The sequence below is a fragment of the Carassius carassius genome, chromosome 48, assembly GCF_963082965.1.
Source record: "Carassius carassius chromosome 48, fCarCar2.1, whole genome shotgun sequence".
NCBI classification, from domain to species: domain Eukaryota; kingdom Metazoa; phylum Chordata; class Actinopteri; order Cypriniformes; family Cyprinidae; genus Carassius; species Carassius carassius.
In genome coordinates, this window is record NC_081802.1 from 20,928,345 (window position 1) to 20,943,144 (window position 14,800).

Consider the following 14,800-nt stretch of genomic DNA (forward strand, 5'->3'; position numbering starts at 1 on the left):
GACTGTATAGACCGTGGTATCAGCAGCTTATGTGACAAAGTTAGACCTCTTAAAGGCTACTGCCAGCTGCCTTTATCTCCGCATGCCAGAGAAATTGGTGCATTTGTTACCCCTGATGCATTTTAACATTACAATGTAATGCCTTTTTGGGGTATGCAATGGAGCCGCTACTTTTCAGCAGTTAGTTACCCCATTTTATGGGGGGTGCCGGGGTGTAAGGCATATTTGGATGACATAGTTCTTCACTCTGCAACACAGTACAAGCATATCAATCAGTCCTCTTCCAGAGGCTGGCTAAGTCAAATCTAACTGTTGATTTGGCAAAATTTGGTTTAAGTAGTTTACCTGGGTAAAATTGTGGGTGTTGGCATGATAAAGCCAGTAAATGTAAAAATTTAGGCCATCACGTCATTCCCAGTTTCTTCCACTCATCGCAAATTACAGCAGTTCATGGGAATGGCAGGGTATTACAGTAGCTTTTATAAAAACTTTTCTTCAGTGGTTGCCCCCTCACTGCCCTGCTGTGAGAAAAAAGTAAATTTAAGTGGTCACCAAATGTCTCTAAATGTCAGGATTGGACCTGTTGTCATGTGTGTCAGTTCCTGTTTTTCCTTATTTGGTCTGTTTCCTGTCCTTGTTTACTTTGATTATTGATTGAATCCCAGCACCTCTCAGTTCCCTCATTATCCTGCCTTTAAAACCCTAGTCCTTTCAGTTCAGTTCTGTCAGGTCTACCAGTAACAAGTTATGTACATGTCTCTTCCTCCTGTTCTCCATGTTGGATTTACCTCTGTGTTGGATTAATAAAGACTCTTTTGATTATTCTTGGTTCTGTGTTCCTTCCGGCAGCATATAGCGTGACACTTGTGTACGACCGTGCTTTTAAACTAGCTATTGATGCAAGTGACGTGGGAGCTGGTGCTGTTTTGTTGCAGTATGGGCCTGAATGACATTGAGCACCCTGTGTGCTATTTTTCTAAAACATTTCTAAACAAACAAACAAACGGTACTTAATAATTAAAAAATGGGCTCTCGCTCTAATTTTGGCCCTTAATAATTTTGAGGTTTATATTGGCTCCTCCTCACGTCCAATTACTGTTTACACAGATCACCGTCCTCTCATTATTATCTATCAAATGTATAATTCCAGTCAGCACCTAATGAGATGGGCTTTGTTTGCCCAAGCTTTTAATCTAGAAATAAAACATGTAGCTGGCAAAAATAATGTCCTGGCAGATGCATTGTTGCATTTTGTTTCATGGTGATTGGTGGCTCTCTTTTTCAGCTAACCATTCAGCATCTGGGGGAAGGGGCAGGGAAGTTACGTGCACCTTGCTTATGTCCTGGCCCAGAGTCCTCAAATAAATATTAGTGCTCATATTTCTGATTGGTTGATCTAGGGAAACAAGGCTATAAAGTGGAAGGAGGCACACCCTCTCACCCTCTCTCTGCCAGCTACAGTTTTCTCTTCAGCCACACCGCCACATACTTTTTCTTTGTTTGTAATTTTAGTTTGGAGTGGGGAGTCCCAGATTGTTTCTGTTAGTTTAGTTATTTCTGCCTTTGTTGCTGGGCTCCTCATTTCTTATTTTTGGTTACTTTGTAAGTAATTTGTGTTAAAATAAAGCATTTTTTTGGAATATGTCAGCCATTGTCCATCTATTATGTGTCCCTTTCAACTCTTAAAACCTTATACAGGGACCATAACAGTCAGTGTCTGGGTTATTAGAAATGACACTATATAAATCACACTACTCAGGAAGGGTCACCTCTAATCTTGACAAATAACGTGAATGACTGCAAGCGGAGCAGGTACGCACAAAGAAGTGCTGGTGCCCTAAAGACTAAAATATAGAAGGTCTGTACCAGCCCACTTCAAACACTGAATGTATTTAAGTGTCACGGTGTGACAAAAATCGGAACGGGACTAAGTTCCTTGTGAATGCAGTGTTATTTAGAGATCTCCAGTGAACACCCGTCTCTATGCACTGCGAATATGTTGCCATGGCAGCAAGGCCAATTGCTCGATTGACAGCAGGTGTGGAGTAATTACAGGGAGCGCTGTGAGAGGGACACGTATCTTGATGGGGCTTTAAAACAGAGAGGAAGCAGACTGTGAGGGTGGTTCTCCTTCTGTGAGATACCGTGTTTGTCGACGGGTTGTTCTTTTTATTGAGGCTGGGCTGTGGAGCGGGACGAGTGGCACGAGTGAATTAGTACACCGAGTGAATTGTTGATCTGTCTCCAACGTCTGTCCTCCCCTTTGCCGAATGCGACAATAGCTCCACCCGTCTTCTGCTTTCTCTGGAGAGAAGTTGAGCCCTGGCAAAAGACGAGACTTGATCTGGTGGGAGAAAGACCGGTGGGTGAGTGCTGGCCCGAATGCACGGTGTGCGAGTGGAGATGCAGTGCCTGAAGTGACGATTCACACGGTTTGTGTTATGGAGTGAAGTTTTTTGTTTGGAGAAGTAATAGTAGTCTGCTGTGCACTCTCCCCCTACAGTCTTTCACCCGCTGTCTCCAAGGAAGGGCTTCTGATACAACAAGCGCCCAACTTACTACTTCGAGACAACCCGGCTCTGTCAATGCTGAATGTTCCATGTACTGTTGAACAGATAAACCCTGGTGCTTCGTTACAGTGCACAGCCAAAGTGGAGCGTTTCGCTCAAAGTGTCTTCCCCGCCTGGTGGTCTCCACTCGCCCTATTTTAAGCCTCTGCCCTGTTCAGAAAGAGAGAAGGTATTTCAGCTGAATGTTTCATATACTGTTGAACAGTTAAACCCTGCTACATTGTTACAGCCCACAGCTGAGGTGGAGCGTCTCGCTCAAGGTGTCCTCCCCGCCTGGTGGTCTCCACACGCCCTAATTGGAAGCCTCTGCCCTGTTCAGAAAGAGAGAAGGTATTTCCGCTGAATGTTTCATATACTGTTGAACAGTTAGACCCTGCTACATTGTTACAGTGTGCAGCCGAAGTGGAGCATCTCGCCCAAAGTGTCCTCCCCGCCTGGTGGTCCCCACACGCCCTAATCGGAAGCCTCTGCCCTGTTCTGAAAGAGAGAAGGTATTACAGCTGAGCGCTTCGTATACTGGTGAACAGTTAAACCCTGCTACATTGTTACAGTGAACAGCCGAAGTAGAGCGTCTCGCTCGAAGTGTTCTTCCTGCCTGGTGGTCTCCACACGCCCTCGCTGCAAGCCTCTGCCCCTGTTCGGAGAGGAAGGTATTATATCTGAGCGCCTCATGTACTGTTAACAGTTAGAGTCTGCTGAATCGTTGCAGTGCATAGCCGAAGGGGAGCTCCCGTCCAAAAGGGTTACTCCCATCTGGTGGTTCCTACGGGCCTCACTCAAGTTCCGCCTCCCCCTTGAGGAAAGGGTAACTCCACCTGAGTATCCTCACCTGTTGGTGTCAGCTAACTGTGTCGTTCTAGGGAATAGCCGAAGCACGTGTCTCGATCGAAGTGTCCTCCTGCTGTCTAAAGGTCTCCTCACGCCTGGGCTAAAAACCCCGTTCTACTCCTGCCCCGCAAGAAAGAAGACACCTACCGGGGTATACTTACCTGTTTCCTCTCCTGACCCGGGCCGCTCGTCGCCTGTTCACCTGCGTCCCGTCTGAGTCTGAGGCAACCGTCCCCTGAATACCTACCTGGTTCCAGCCCGAATGGGGTCCGTATAACCACGACCTCTTCTTGAGTCCTGTGAAGAGGACTTACCCAGTGACCTACCTAGGCGGTGCGAGTACCCCCCGGATCCCCCCTGCAACGAGCCACAGGCCCGCCACGACTGTTCCCCCTCTAAGGTCCAGAAGACTACCGAACGCCTTCTGGCGGCAAGAAAGATTTTAATTAGGGCTTTTCCAATTTACTGTTTTTAACTTAATAAATAAAACCGTTATTCCCTTACTTCCTTGTCTGTCTGGTCCCTGACACGTTCCTCGAGGTGGTTCCCGGGTTTCAGGGGTGGGTGCAGTCTGGCTTGGCCCACCCCGACCTGTGACAGAACTATTAAAACTACTGAAAAAAATTACATAAGTGTAAGTCAAAATTAAATACACCGATAAATAATTTTCTTTTTCCAATTCATGAATAACAGTGGCATCAAGTCTTGTACGTTTTAATCTGTAGAGTATATGAATAGTATTTATATCAGAGGGAACAGCATCCATAAATGCTACTTTCCCTAATTCAGTGTGAGTAAATAAAAAATATAAAAAATATAGTGATATCTAAACTCATCAATCACACTAATATGTCAAAATTATAGTATAATGATACTTAATTTAACCTACCTATATGAACATTATCACTTTTATAAATACGTCAAACATTTTGAAGAGTGAAAATGATTAACTAGTTCAGTTTCACAATTTGGAATCTTGTGAGTAGAGTGAATTTCAAATAATGTCTCAGCTTGTGCTGGCAAGATAAAATCTCATTATTACTGTTCCTGCTATGAGAGAGAAAAGCAGAGCTGATACAAACACAAACAATGAGGTATTCTGTCACTGAAACAAACTCTCACCCTAAAGCTTAAACAAAATCTCAGAGACCATTCATATTCTTCACTCTCTGGCAGGCTGTGTGGCTGCATTATTGGGGAGGAAGGCTGTGCTGCTCTGATTTCAGCTCTGAGATCAAACCCCTCACACTTGAGAGAACTAAATCTGAGCTGGAATAAGCCAGGAGACTCAGGAGTGAAGCTGCTCTCTGCTCTACTGGAGGATCCACACTGCAAACTGCAGAAACTACAGTGAGTTATTGAGTCAATGCTTTTAATGTGCAATTGCAAATCATGTATTTAAGCAGATATTTTACTGTATTTTATCTTTGTAAATATTTTACAGTATTTGATTGATAACAGTCACACTTACTATGGAAATTCCACAAGCTTCAAACAAGTGAATCTACACAACACGTCCTGAACAAGACAGATACAGATACTGATCCAGTAGTTTTATATTTGAAGGTATATTGTTATTAATCTGCTTAAATATGTATCTACTCTATATGCAGCCTAGCAATTTTTTGAGTCTCATTGGTACATTGTACTTGAAATTAGTGTATTCTACATACTACCTGGATGATAATGATAATAATAATAATAATAATAATAATATGATAAAAATGGTAAAAACAAACCAAATAATTTCCCAACAGTAGAATCATTTGTTTTTATTATTTTCCATATATTCTCATGACAAGTGAAGATCAGAATAAAATGAATACTGTATATCTTAACTTTATCCTAAATGCTTAGTATTTGGAGTTTATAGAATGAGTATTGAACAGTTTTTTAAAGAAATGTTGTTTAACACTGTGGTTGTCAGACTCTGGGCCAGGTTTTGTGTGTGTCTTTGCTCCCCATGGGCTCTGTTACCGAGTTTCTGTTTCTTGTGATTTAGTTCATTGGTCCCAGGTGTTTCTTTTGTTATTATCTCATTAGTTACAGGTGTCCCTTGATGTCCCTTCTCCTGATGTGTCATGTCCTGTGATCCCCAGCCTTTGTTAATAAACCCTGTGATGAGTGGGGCGGGGCCGAGAGCCGTGGGAACAGGAGCGAGGCCGGTGGAGCGATTGGAAATGAGCGACACCTGCTCGACCCACCGGTCTCAAATCCCACGGAGGAGATGGAAGGATTTTGTCTTTATTTTGTCATTAAAATGTCATTTGATTGTCCGCCGGTTCCCGCTTCCTTCTTTTCGATGATTATGAAGTTTGTACATTGTTACAGTGGTGCCGAAGCCCGGGAGAAGGAGGAATGCGCTGCAGAAGATCCCTCGCCACTGTGGTGAATTTGCGGTGCCATCGAGCAGGCGAGTGTGGAGTGTGCTGCCATGGACGCTGGAGGCGGTGGGCTGGAGTGAGTTACCGGGGACAGGCGAGCTCACTGCCGGCCGCCTGTGATGTGACATGATGTGGGTGGCTGCCGTCCGCGAGGGAGTTGAGGAGTCAGAGCCATTCGCCAGGGGGCCGGAGCCTGCTGCCATCCGTGAACAAATCTGGAGGAGCAGGGAACGGCGGACTCCTGCCGCCTGCCCAAAACCGGAGGAGCCGAGGGCCGTCCAGTGCCACCGCCAGGCACCGTGGAGGAGCTCACCCAGCTGGTGGAGGGCCAAGCGGCAGTGCGTCTGGGAACCCGATTTTTTTTCTCCTCTCTCCCCTCTCTCGTCTCTGTTGCTCCTCATCCTTCCATCTCCTTTTCTCTCGCCTCGTCTGTCCTACCCCCAGTTTCCCGCAGGTCCCCGTGAGCGGTCCCCCCCCCCCCCCCCCCGGGGGGTAGAGCACTGTCTAGAGGGTACCCCCCGGCCTGCGAGGGGCGATGGGGGTATGTGACGAATGGGGCGGGGGCGAGAGCCGTGGGAACAGGAGCAAGGCCGGTGGAGTGATTGGAAATGAGCGACACCTGCTCGACCCACGGGTCTCGAGTCCCACGGAGAAGAGGGAAGGAAATAAAAGAGGAGCGATGACAGTGAAGGACGAGAGAGGAGCAGGCCTGGGTTTTAGTTGTGTTTGGTTTTTATTTGTGCGCGTCAGTCGTCCGTGAGGGGCTGATGCGCTGTTTTGTCTTTATTTTGTCATTAAAATGTCATTTGATTGTTGGCCGGTTCCCGCCTCCTTCTTCCCGATGATTATGAAGTTTGTACATTGTTACAAACTCTTTTACTCCTCACTCCTTCATTACTGTGTTTCTCGTGTGTGCAACGTGACAGTAGTCTGAGCCAGCCCATAATATAGTCCCTTGAAATATAATGGTAGTCATTTTTCAATAGGTAGCTATTCATTCATTACTCATTCATTATAACATAAGTCAAATAAACAGTACAATAATCCATAACTCAGTGAGAGGATTCAAGAAACACCAGACAAGAATGGAAAGTAAGAGTAAATTAGTAACTTTTTAAAACTTAAAGAAAATTAGATAAATACACACTAGTTTCTAAACTAGAAACAAGACACATTAGACAACAATCAGAAATTCAAGTATGTTGTATTTCACACAAAACTTCAGGAAAACAGGAATAACATTTGCAGGAGAATTAACATTTTTATTCTCCCTTATCTGCCTTTTGATTATTTTAATTATTAAACGTATTAATACTGTTTATTTTATTATTATTATTATTGTTGTTTAATGTTTAGAACATTTTCACAGTCTGAAGCTGTAAATGCTTTGGGAATTAATTTCTATGTTGTTTTTCATGCTAATAAAATTTAACTGAACCCCAGCTGTGTTTGAATGAGGATAAGCACTTGCAGTGATAGTGTTCATGTGGAGCAGTATTTACAGCAAACCAAACACTCCAAAAACACTGGATCTTGAGCTGCTCTTCACACACAACTCTTTTGATGATTCAAAATTTGTGAACCAAGTTTCTATCCCTACATACAGTACAATTAGAGGCCGATCATACAGAATTACATTTTACATTGCACAGTGCTGAATTTCTTTTTTTTCTATATAACCATGCTCTGGACAGTTTTTAAAACATTGTGTCAGGTTAAAAGTAGTTAAACTTTTAATAAAATTGCTGATGAATGAAGCAATGCAGATGAAACTAAACATGCAAATCAGATACGATATACTTGTGGACACTTGACATTTGACAGTATTATTTACTTCACTGTACAGACACTGTTGTGTGAGAACCGAAATGAGATGATAATGACATCATTGTTTTCTCCAGAGCTGCTTTATGGATGTATGGCCACACACACACACACACAAACAGCTCAAACCCAAACAATGGACTACAGAAGAAACTCCTAGAAACAGGTACTTCCATAAACATCTGAAACAAAGTATTAACAGACTAAAACCTGAGACAGTTTAGTGCAGGGGTGCCTGTTCTACACAATCCTGTTCTCAAAACTCAGGCAATTTGATAATACCTAGAATATCAAAATCAACTGCGGGCGGCAGATCCTTTTCCTATTTGGCGCCTAAACTCTGGAATAACCTACCTAACATTGTTCGGGAGGCAGACACACTCTTGCAGTTTAAATCTAGATTAAAGACCCATCTCTTTAACCTGGCATACACATAACATACTAATATGCTTTTATTATCCAAATCTGTTAAAGGATTTTTAGGCTGCATTAATTAGGTAAACCGGAACCGGGAACACTTCCCATAACACCCTATGTACTTGCTACATCATTAGAAGAATGGCATCTACGCTAATATTTCTCTGTTTCTCTCTTGTTCCGAGGTCACCGTGGCCACCAGATCCAGTCTGTGTCCAGATCAGAGGGTCACTGCAGTCACCCGGATCCAGTACGTATCCAGACCAGATGGTGGATCAGCACCTAGAAAGGACCTCTACATCCCTGAAAGACAGCGGAGACCAGGACAACTAGAGCCCCAGATACAGATCCCCTGTAAAGACCTTGTCTCAGAGGAGCACCAGGACAAGACCACAGGAAACAGATGATTCTTCTGCACAATCTGACTTTGCTGCAGCCTGGAATTGAACTACTGGTTTCGTCTGGTCAGAGGAGAACTGGCCCCCCAACTGAGCCTGGTTTCTCCCAAGGTTTTTTTCTCCATTCTGTCACCGATGGAGTTTCGGTTCCTTGCCGCTGTCGCCTCTGGCTTGCTTAGTTGGGGACACTTCATCTACAGCGATATCGTTGACTTGATTGCAAATAAATGCACAGACACTATTTAACTGAACAGAGATGACATCACTGAATTCAATGATGAACTGCCTTTAACTGTCATTTTGCATTATTGACACACTGTTTTCCTAATGAATGTTGTTCAGTTGCTTTGACGCAATGTATTTTTTTGTTTAAAGCGCTATATAAATAAAGGTGACTTTGACTTTGACTTTGACTCTAACAAAGAAAACTGGACATTTTTCATTTTCCCAGAACCAAGACTCAATATTTGAAGAACATACTTGTAACAAAATTCTGTTTTATAATATTATAACATTGAATCTAAACTTTTTCATCATATAAAAAGTGGCAACCTGTAATTGTTACCTTAAATATTGATATAATTGTTACCTTAGCTATTTCTTATGGAAGCATGTTTCCACCATAAATAATAGTAATAATAAAAAAAAAATAAAAAAAAATAAAACAAGGTAATTGCAATGTGTGATATAAACTTGTAATTGTGAGAAAAGAAGTCAGAACTGTGGGATATGAAGTTATAATTATGTGTTATTAAGTATTGTTATAAAATATTACCAGTTATTTATTTCATTATATGTCCAGATTTATTGAGCATGATGCCAACTGTCCATTTGTGCCACCTGGTGGAGAATTTGTGGTTTGGTAATAGGCACTTTGGTTCATCACCTACTGTACATAGATGTAGTATCTCTCACTTAAAATAGTCAGACAGACATGTAGATAGACTTAGTATGTTTTAGGATTGTGTATATCGTGATTATGTAGTTGTAATGAAATTCATGTCCATACTGATGAACCACATTTTGAATTTAAGTTTTTTTTTTGTATCTTCATGAACCTTTTGTATATTGTTATATAGTATCCTGAAGATGAAAAGAAAATAAATTAGAAATTTCTAATTCATTAAATTTGATTGTTAAAATAGCATATGACAATGTGTTCATATAGTTTAGGTCCTAATGCAGACTCAAGAGGGCGCCATGAGATAAGATGCCACAGAGTTTACCAACAGCGTGCTAGTGTCTGCTGATAAACTCTGTAAAGTATGATTTGCATGTTAGATATGAATACTTTTGAAATATATCTCCAATTTAAAATAGATAAAATAGATCTAACTATGGCCCCTCTGGGATTTAAAAAATCTGCTTTAAATATTTTTTGCCAAGCTTTCATCCAATGTATATTATTCATAATGAAATAATATAATGATATATGCCAAAAGCAACTCTAGGAATTTGGTGTTAAGTTTTTTAATTCAATTTTTAGAAAATAAAATTTCAAATTTAACCAAATGGGACAAAATAAAAGAGAGGTCGAAATAAACCTGTTAATTACAACCAGAGCTGCCAGTTTACTGTTAGTTTCATATGTTTTTTAAACAGCAAGCACAAATTACCCAAAAGCATCTGCCCTTCCATCACACTCCTCTTTTTCCCATACATGTCCTCTTTCTGGGCCTTAAAAAATGTGTCCGGCCAAGATTTCTAAATCGACCAAAATGACCTGTACTTGGCTTTTACTTTCTACAGTCGCCATTCATAGTGTGCATTTTTGTTTTAGAGCCCATCAAAGACTCCTTACTCCTGCAAACATTCTAATATTGCATATAATTTTCGCATATCAGGAGACTGCTATTAATGCGTGAAGAATAATCTCTTTTGAATGAGCGCTTGCGGTTCACTTTCACTTTTGATTTTGCAAAAATGCGCCCTCTGGAAGATCAGATATTTGTCAGTGAGCTCAGGATCTGTGGAACAGCAAATCCTACAGCCTGTGTTGGATGCAGGGTTGTCAAAACTTGGTTAAAGGTTTTAAATGTTGCATAAATTACATTTGACTGAAATGGTTGTATTGAAACATTTGGCATCCTCACTATGATAAAACTGTGCTAGATGTTAAGTTTTGTGAAGAAGGGCCACTGGTAGGAAGCTTTTTAGCTGTGTTTATGACCAATATGCATAATAGTGCCTGTAAAATATGTATATTAGGAATGGAAATTACACATTTTGAGTTTTGATATTTGAGATTGCGCTACTTGGGCGCTTTCAGCACTACTTTAGCCACCAACTAACCAACCCCTCATCAATTGCTCATCACTTGGCCTCATGATGGTCATAAATATAGTGTGAGTCAAAAAGTCACATGTCTGAAAAAAATGAATACATAAAATTAGTGATATTAGAAATGTCCCTATTATGTCATTTTTTATGGTTGCTAATATTGTTTTATGAGTCTCCTAAAACAGGTTTACATGCATGTGAGGTCAAATGAGGTCAAAAAACATGTTTCAGAAAATAGATTTAAAGTGCCCCATTATGACTTTTGGACCATTCATGCATTCATTCTGTCATGTAGCTGTATTTGAACATAAACTATCTGCAAAGTTGTGAAGCCAACAGTGCACGACAGATAAAGTCATTGTCTGTCAAAAAAAAAAGAAGAAAAGAATCAGCTTGCAATCGCCTAAACGAGTCATCAGGAATTTGAATCTTATTCTGTTACGGCTCTACATCACAAAGTAATACATTTGCATAATGTCCGCCCATGTTTTAGGTCGCCAGCTTACCTTCCCCTCAAACACTGTAAAATATCTGTGTGGTTAACATCATGTTGAGAAGATGATGTATCCTACACTATGAGAGTTGTTTTAGCACATCTAATGAGGCCTAATATAATTTAAACAGATGAGTTATAAAAGAAAAATTAATCACAACTCACAGTTCTGATGAATGACAAAACTAGCTATATAGACCAAAATTATTTTTGAACCAGGCTGTAAACATTTTTTTTTTTCTGCTGTGAAGTTTTAACATGGGGAGTATGGGATTGACTCCCTTTTGCAGCCAGCCTCTAGTAGCTAGTCGATGAATTAGAATTTAAGTCACTTCCGTATGGGCTTCACGAGAGAGCGGGAGGTTGCCACTTGTTTCCGACCTGGCGGCAAGGAAGTCGACCGGAAGTTGAAGTCGGCCGTGTGCCGCCATCTTGTAGCAGAACTTCACTTGCGTTAGCATTCCCATTGACTCCCATTCATTTTGGCATCACTTTGACAGCGAACAACTTTACATCTGAGGCATTTTAAGACTCCATTTGTCCATTATTTATTTCTAAAGATACACGACAATGTATAAAGGGCTCCATTACCTTCTATGTTACATTATGGCCCCGTAGAAACAGTTTTTGTAAAAATAGGCTAAAGATTGCGTCATAACCACTCGACTCTCTGTCGCATTACCGTACAGACAGGAGGAGAAGCTCGCAGGCAATTAACTTAATATGGCGTACTGGCGTTACATTTTAAAATACTATACAAAATAATTAATCAGAATACTTACTCCTTCTCACTCACACCAAAGAACTCCCCGCTCAAGCTCGCCGTCTCTGCAAGATTAACCATGGCAGTTTGCACGCACAGCCACTAGAAGATTTACATCTGTCAGACAGGTTGCTGACGTCATCAAGCTTAGTTTGAGTCTGCGCGTCAGAAACGGAAGTGCTAAAAAACGCTAAAAATGGGCTTCTCTTGTCTCAATTGAGTTCCAATGGGGTCGCTGTGTCCATTTCTTTTACTGTCTATGTTTCCGACATACGCTGTACGCAGTAGACCAATCACAAAGGACTGCTCCTTCTGACCAATCAAAAGGAGGAGTTTAGAGAGACTGATGCTTTAAAACTGCTCCGCACGAGTTGTTTATGAATCATTTAGAAATTAGGTAAAATTAAATCTATTTTCTGTGAAAACTAACATGTTTTTTTGACCTTGCATGCGTGTAAACCTGTTTTAGGAGAACATTATTAAACATTATTAGCAACCTTAAAAATGGCAAAATAGGGGCACTTTCATTTTACCTAAATGGAAGAAAAATGCCAGGTCTGTTCATGATGCACAATATGAGTCATTGTGCCACAAGTATAAATTATTCCAATTTAAACATGACTGTTTAAATTCTAATTTAAGGCACAGTTGCTTGCTTATTAGAGGACAAAGGCTAACCTCTGATTATATTTTTTTTCCAGACACTGCACACAAGCACGATTAAACCTAGCCCACGGGTTCATGAGGCAGAAAAACCGCTGGTTTTTAAGAAAAAGACAAGCCGCCACTGGAATAGAACAAATTAATATTAATGAGCTGAGAATTCGATGTAGTATTTACATGCATTTTGTGACATATAGCTTTTAGAAATTATGTTTATTATTATTGATTAAATGAATCTTATTGAGTGTTTTTCCCTATAAATGTTACCGCGTCCATATTTTTTTTAAATTATATCGTCAAAGGTTATTTAGGTTACTTAGGTTGTTTATGGTAATAAGTTCAAACATTTAAGTGACCTTACAGGTTTATTGACAAACAGATAGTCTCTCTTATAAACAGTGCAGTTCATTTCGAACAGTTCGCGAATCGGTTCGACTGAATCACTCAATAGAACGACTCGTTAGCGAGTGGCCTACTGAACTAGAACTGGACTGGACCCCGTTATTCAGCGCCGCCTATCGACCGATCGCAGATCGCATCTGCTCCACATTTTCTTTTGAAGCTCCGCCTCTGACCACCGCAAATCTGTGTATGTGAGAGATGAGCAGGAGCAGAAAGCTGTCCGGACCTGGTGCATGAGAAGCGAGGTCCTCAACCATCCCAGTCCAGCTTGAGCGTCCGTTCGATGATGGCCGCGGCTGTGGAGAGAGGAGGGGCCCGGGCCGCCTTCATGAACCCGGGCGTCGGTGCACCCGCTCCCGCTGCCGCTGCGCCCGGAGGACCAGCCATGGCCGGAGCTGGGGGCTCGGGCTCGGGAGCGGCGGGTTTGGGTCCCATCATGCCTGTGCCAATGAATTTGTTTGCAACGTGGGAGATTGACCGCTCCTCTCCGAGTTGTGTTCCGAGGTACATCAAACCTAATACTATTGTTCATGTGTAAATAATGCTTCGGAATGTATCAAACACTGTGCATTAGTTGGATTGCATGCTTTTCTGTGCATGCAACATGGGCTTTAATTTGCGCATGTTATGCTTTAAAGAGGTCAAAACAAAACTCATGCATTCAGAGCTGTGATGATGAGTTCTGGAAACGTATTATGATACATGGAAACCTACGTATGTTCATGTTCATTTGAAAGGACCGTTATGGACATCTATGTTTGCAAGTGTCTGACGTTACACAGAAAACATCAATAGTTAACCGGATTAATGTTCATGTTTGGTAAAGCAGGTCACAACAAATCATCATGCAGTGTTGTTATGTTGAAAAACGTAATATTTGGAAACATAACGCCATATATCAGAGTATTGATAAAGGGCACATTTCTTTATGAGTTTAGTTTGGTTTATAAACATAAAATCAGTTTTAGCTTACTTGTTTCGGGTGTCATTTAAACACACCCACTAAAGTTAAAGCCTTGCAAACGCGGGGCATTAAAATCTTTAGTGCTTAATTTCAATATCTGTATTTTTTCTGAGATATGCCGTCAACATGCCATTCTTTGCATTAATATAATTTAAGTGCGATTTTGAGACATTTACTGAAAATTCGTTTCGTGTTGGTTTCAAAACGAGGATGGAGTATGTTTTTAAAAAGCCTGTTAATTGCATGGAAGCTTTTTAAGTCAATGCTCTCAAATGCCTTTTGTATTCATCACAGTCAAATCAGTGCTAATGTGCGCTTGTTGTAATAACCACGAGTGCCATTTGTTTGTAAAAAGATGCATATTCAGGATATGGAACGAAGTTAGTCAAAATTATTAGTTTTTTTTTTATTCAGTTTTGAATTATTATTTGGTATTACTTTATAAATGCTGCATTACATAATTATAGCTGTTGTTAAACATATTGAAAATCAGCGTATCTCTTAGCTATGCGCAATGTTCCTGTGTTACACATGATACATTTCTGTCCAGATAACCCGAACCACATCCTGTGTTATCGACTTAAAACTGGGAGTTAAACTGGGACCGTCATCATGACAGTAAAGTTAAAAGAGTGGCGGGAAGCTTTACACATTCAAGGGTAGCAAGTGATTCTGTCATGCTCATTGTAACATTGCATTTAACATTGCCCACTGAAAGACCCCTATCAGACAATTTTAACAAGACAAAACATAACACAAACAGAAATAATGTGATGGGGCCCATTGTTACCTTTGAATTATAGGGGGATTCATA

General features: G+C 41.0%; 1 protein-coding gene across 5 annotated transcripts in view; it reads left to right on the top strand.

Annotated features, from left to right (window-relative positions):
* The first annotated feature begins 13,124 nt into the window (after positions 1-13,124).
* LOC132131456 (phosphofurin acidic cluster sorting protein 2-like) overlaps positions 13,125-14,800 on the top strand; it is a 68,893-nt gene continuing 67,217 nt past the window's right edge. The window contains exon 1 of one of the 5 annotated variants that reach the window (XM_059543481.1): positions 13,125-13,526. In XM_059543481.1, the coding sequence (XP_059399464.1) occupies positions 13,306-13,526 (221 nt within the window). In that variant the 5' untranslated portion in view covers positions 13,125-13,305. The remainder of the gene's footprint in view (positions 13,527-14,800) is intronic. The other 4 variants (XM_059543482.1, XM_059543484.1, XM_059543485.1 and 1 more) reach the window with 4 other exon arrangements.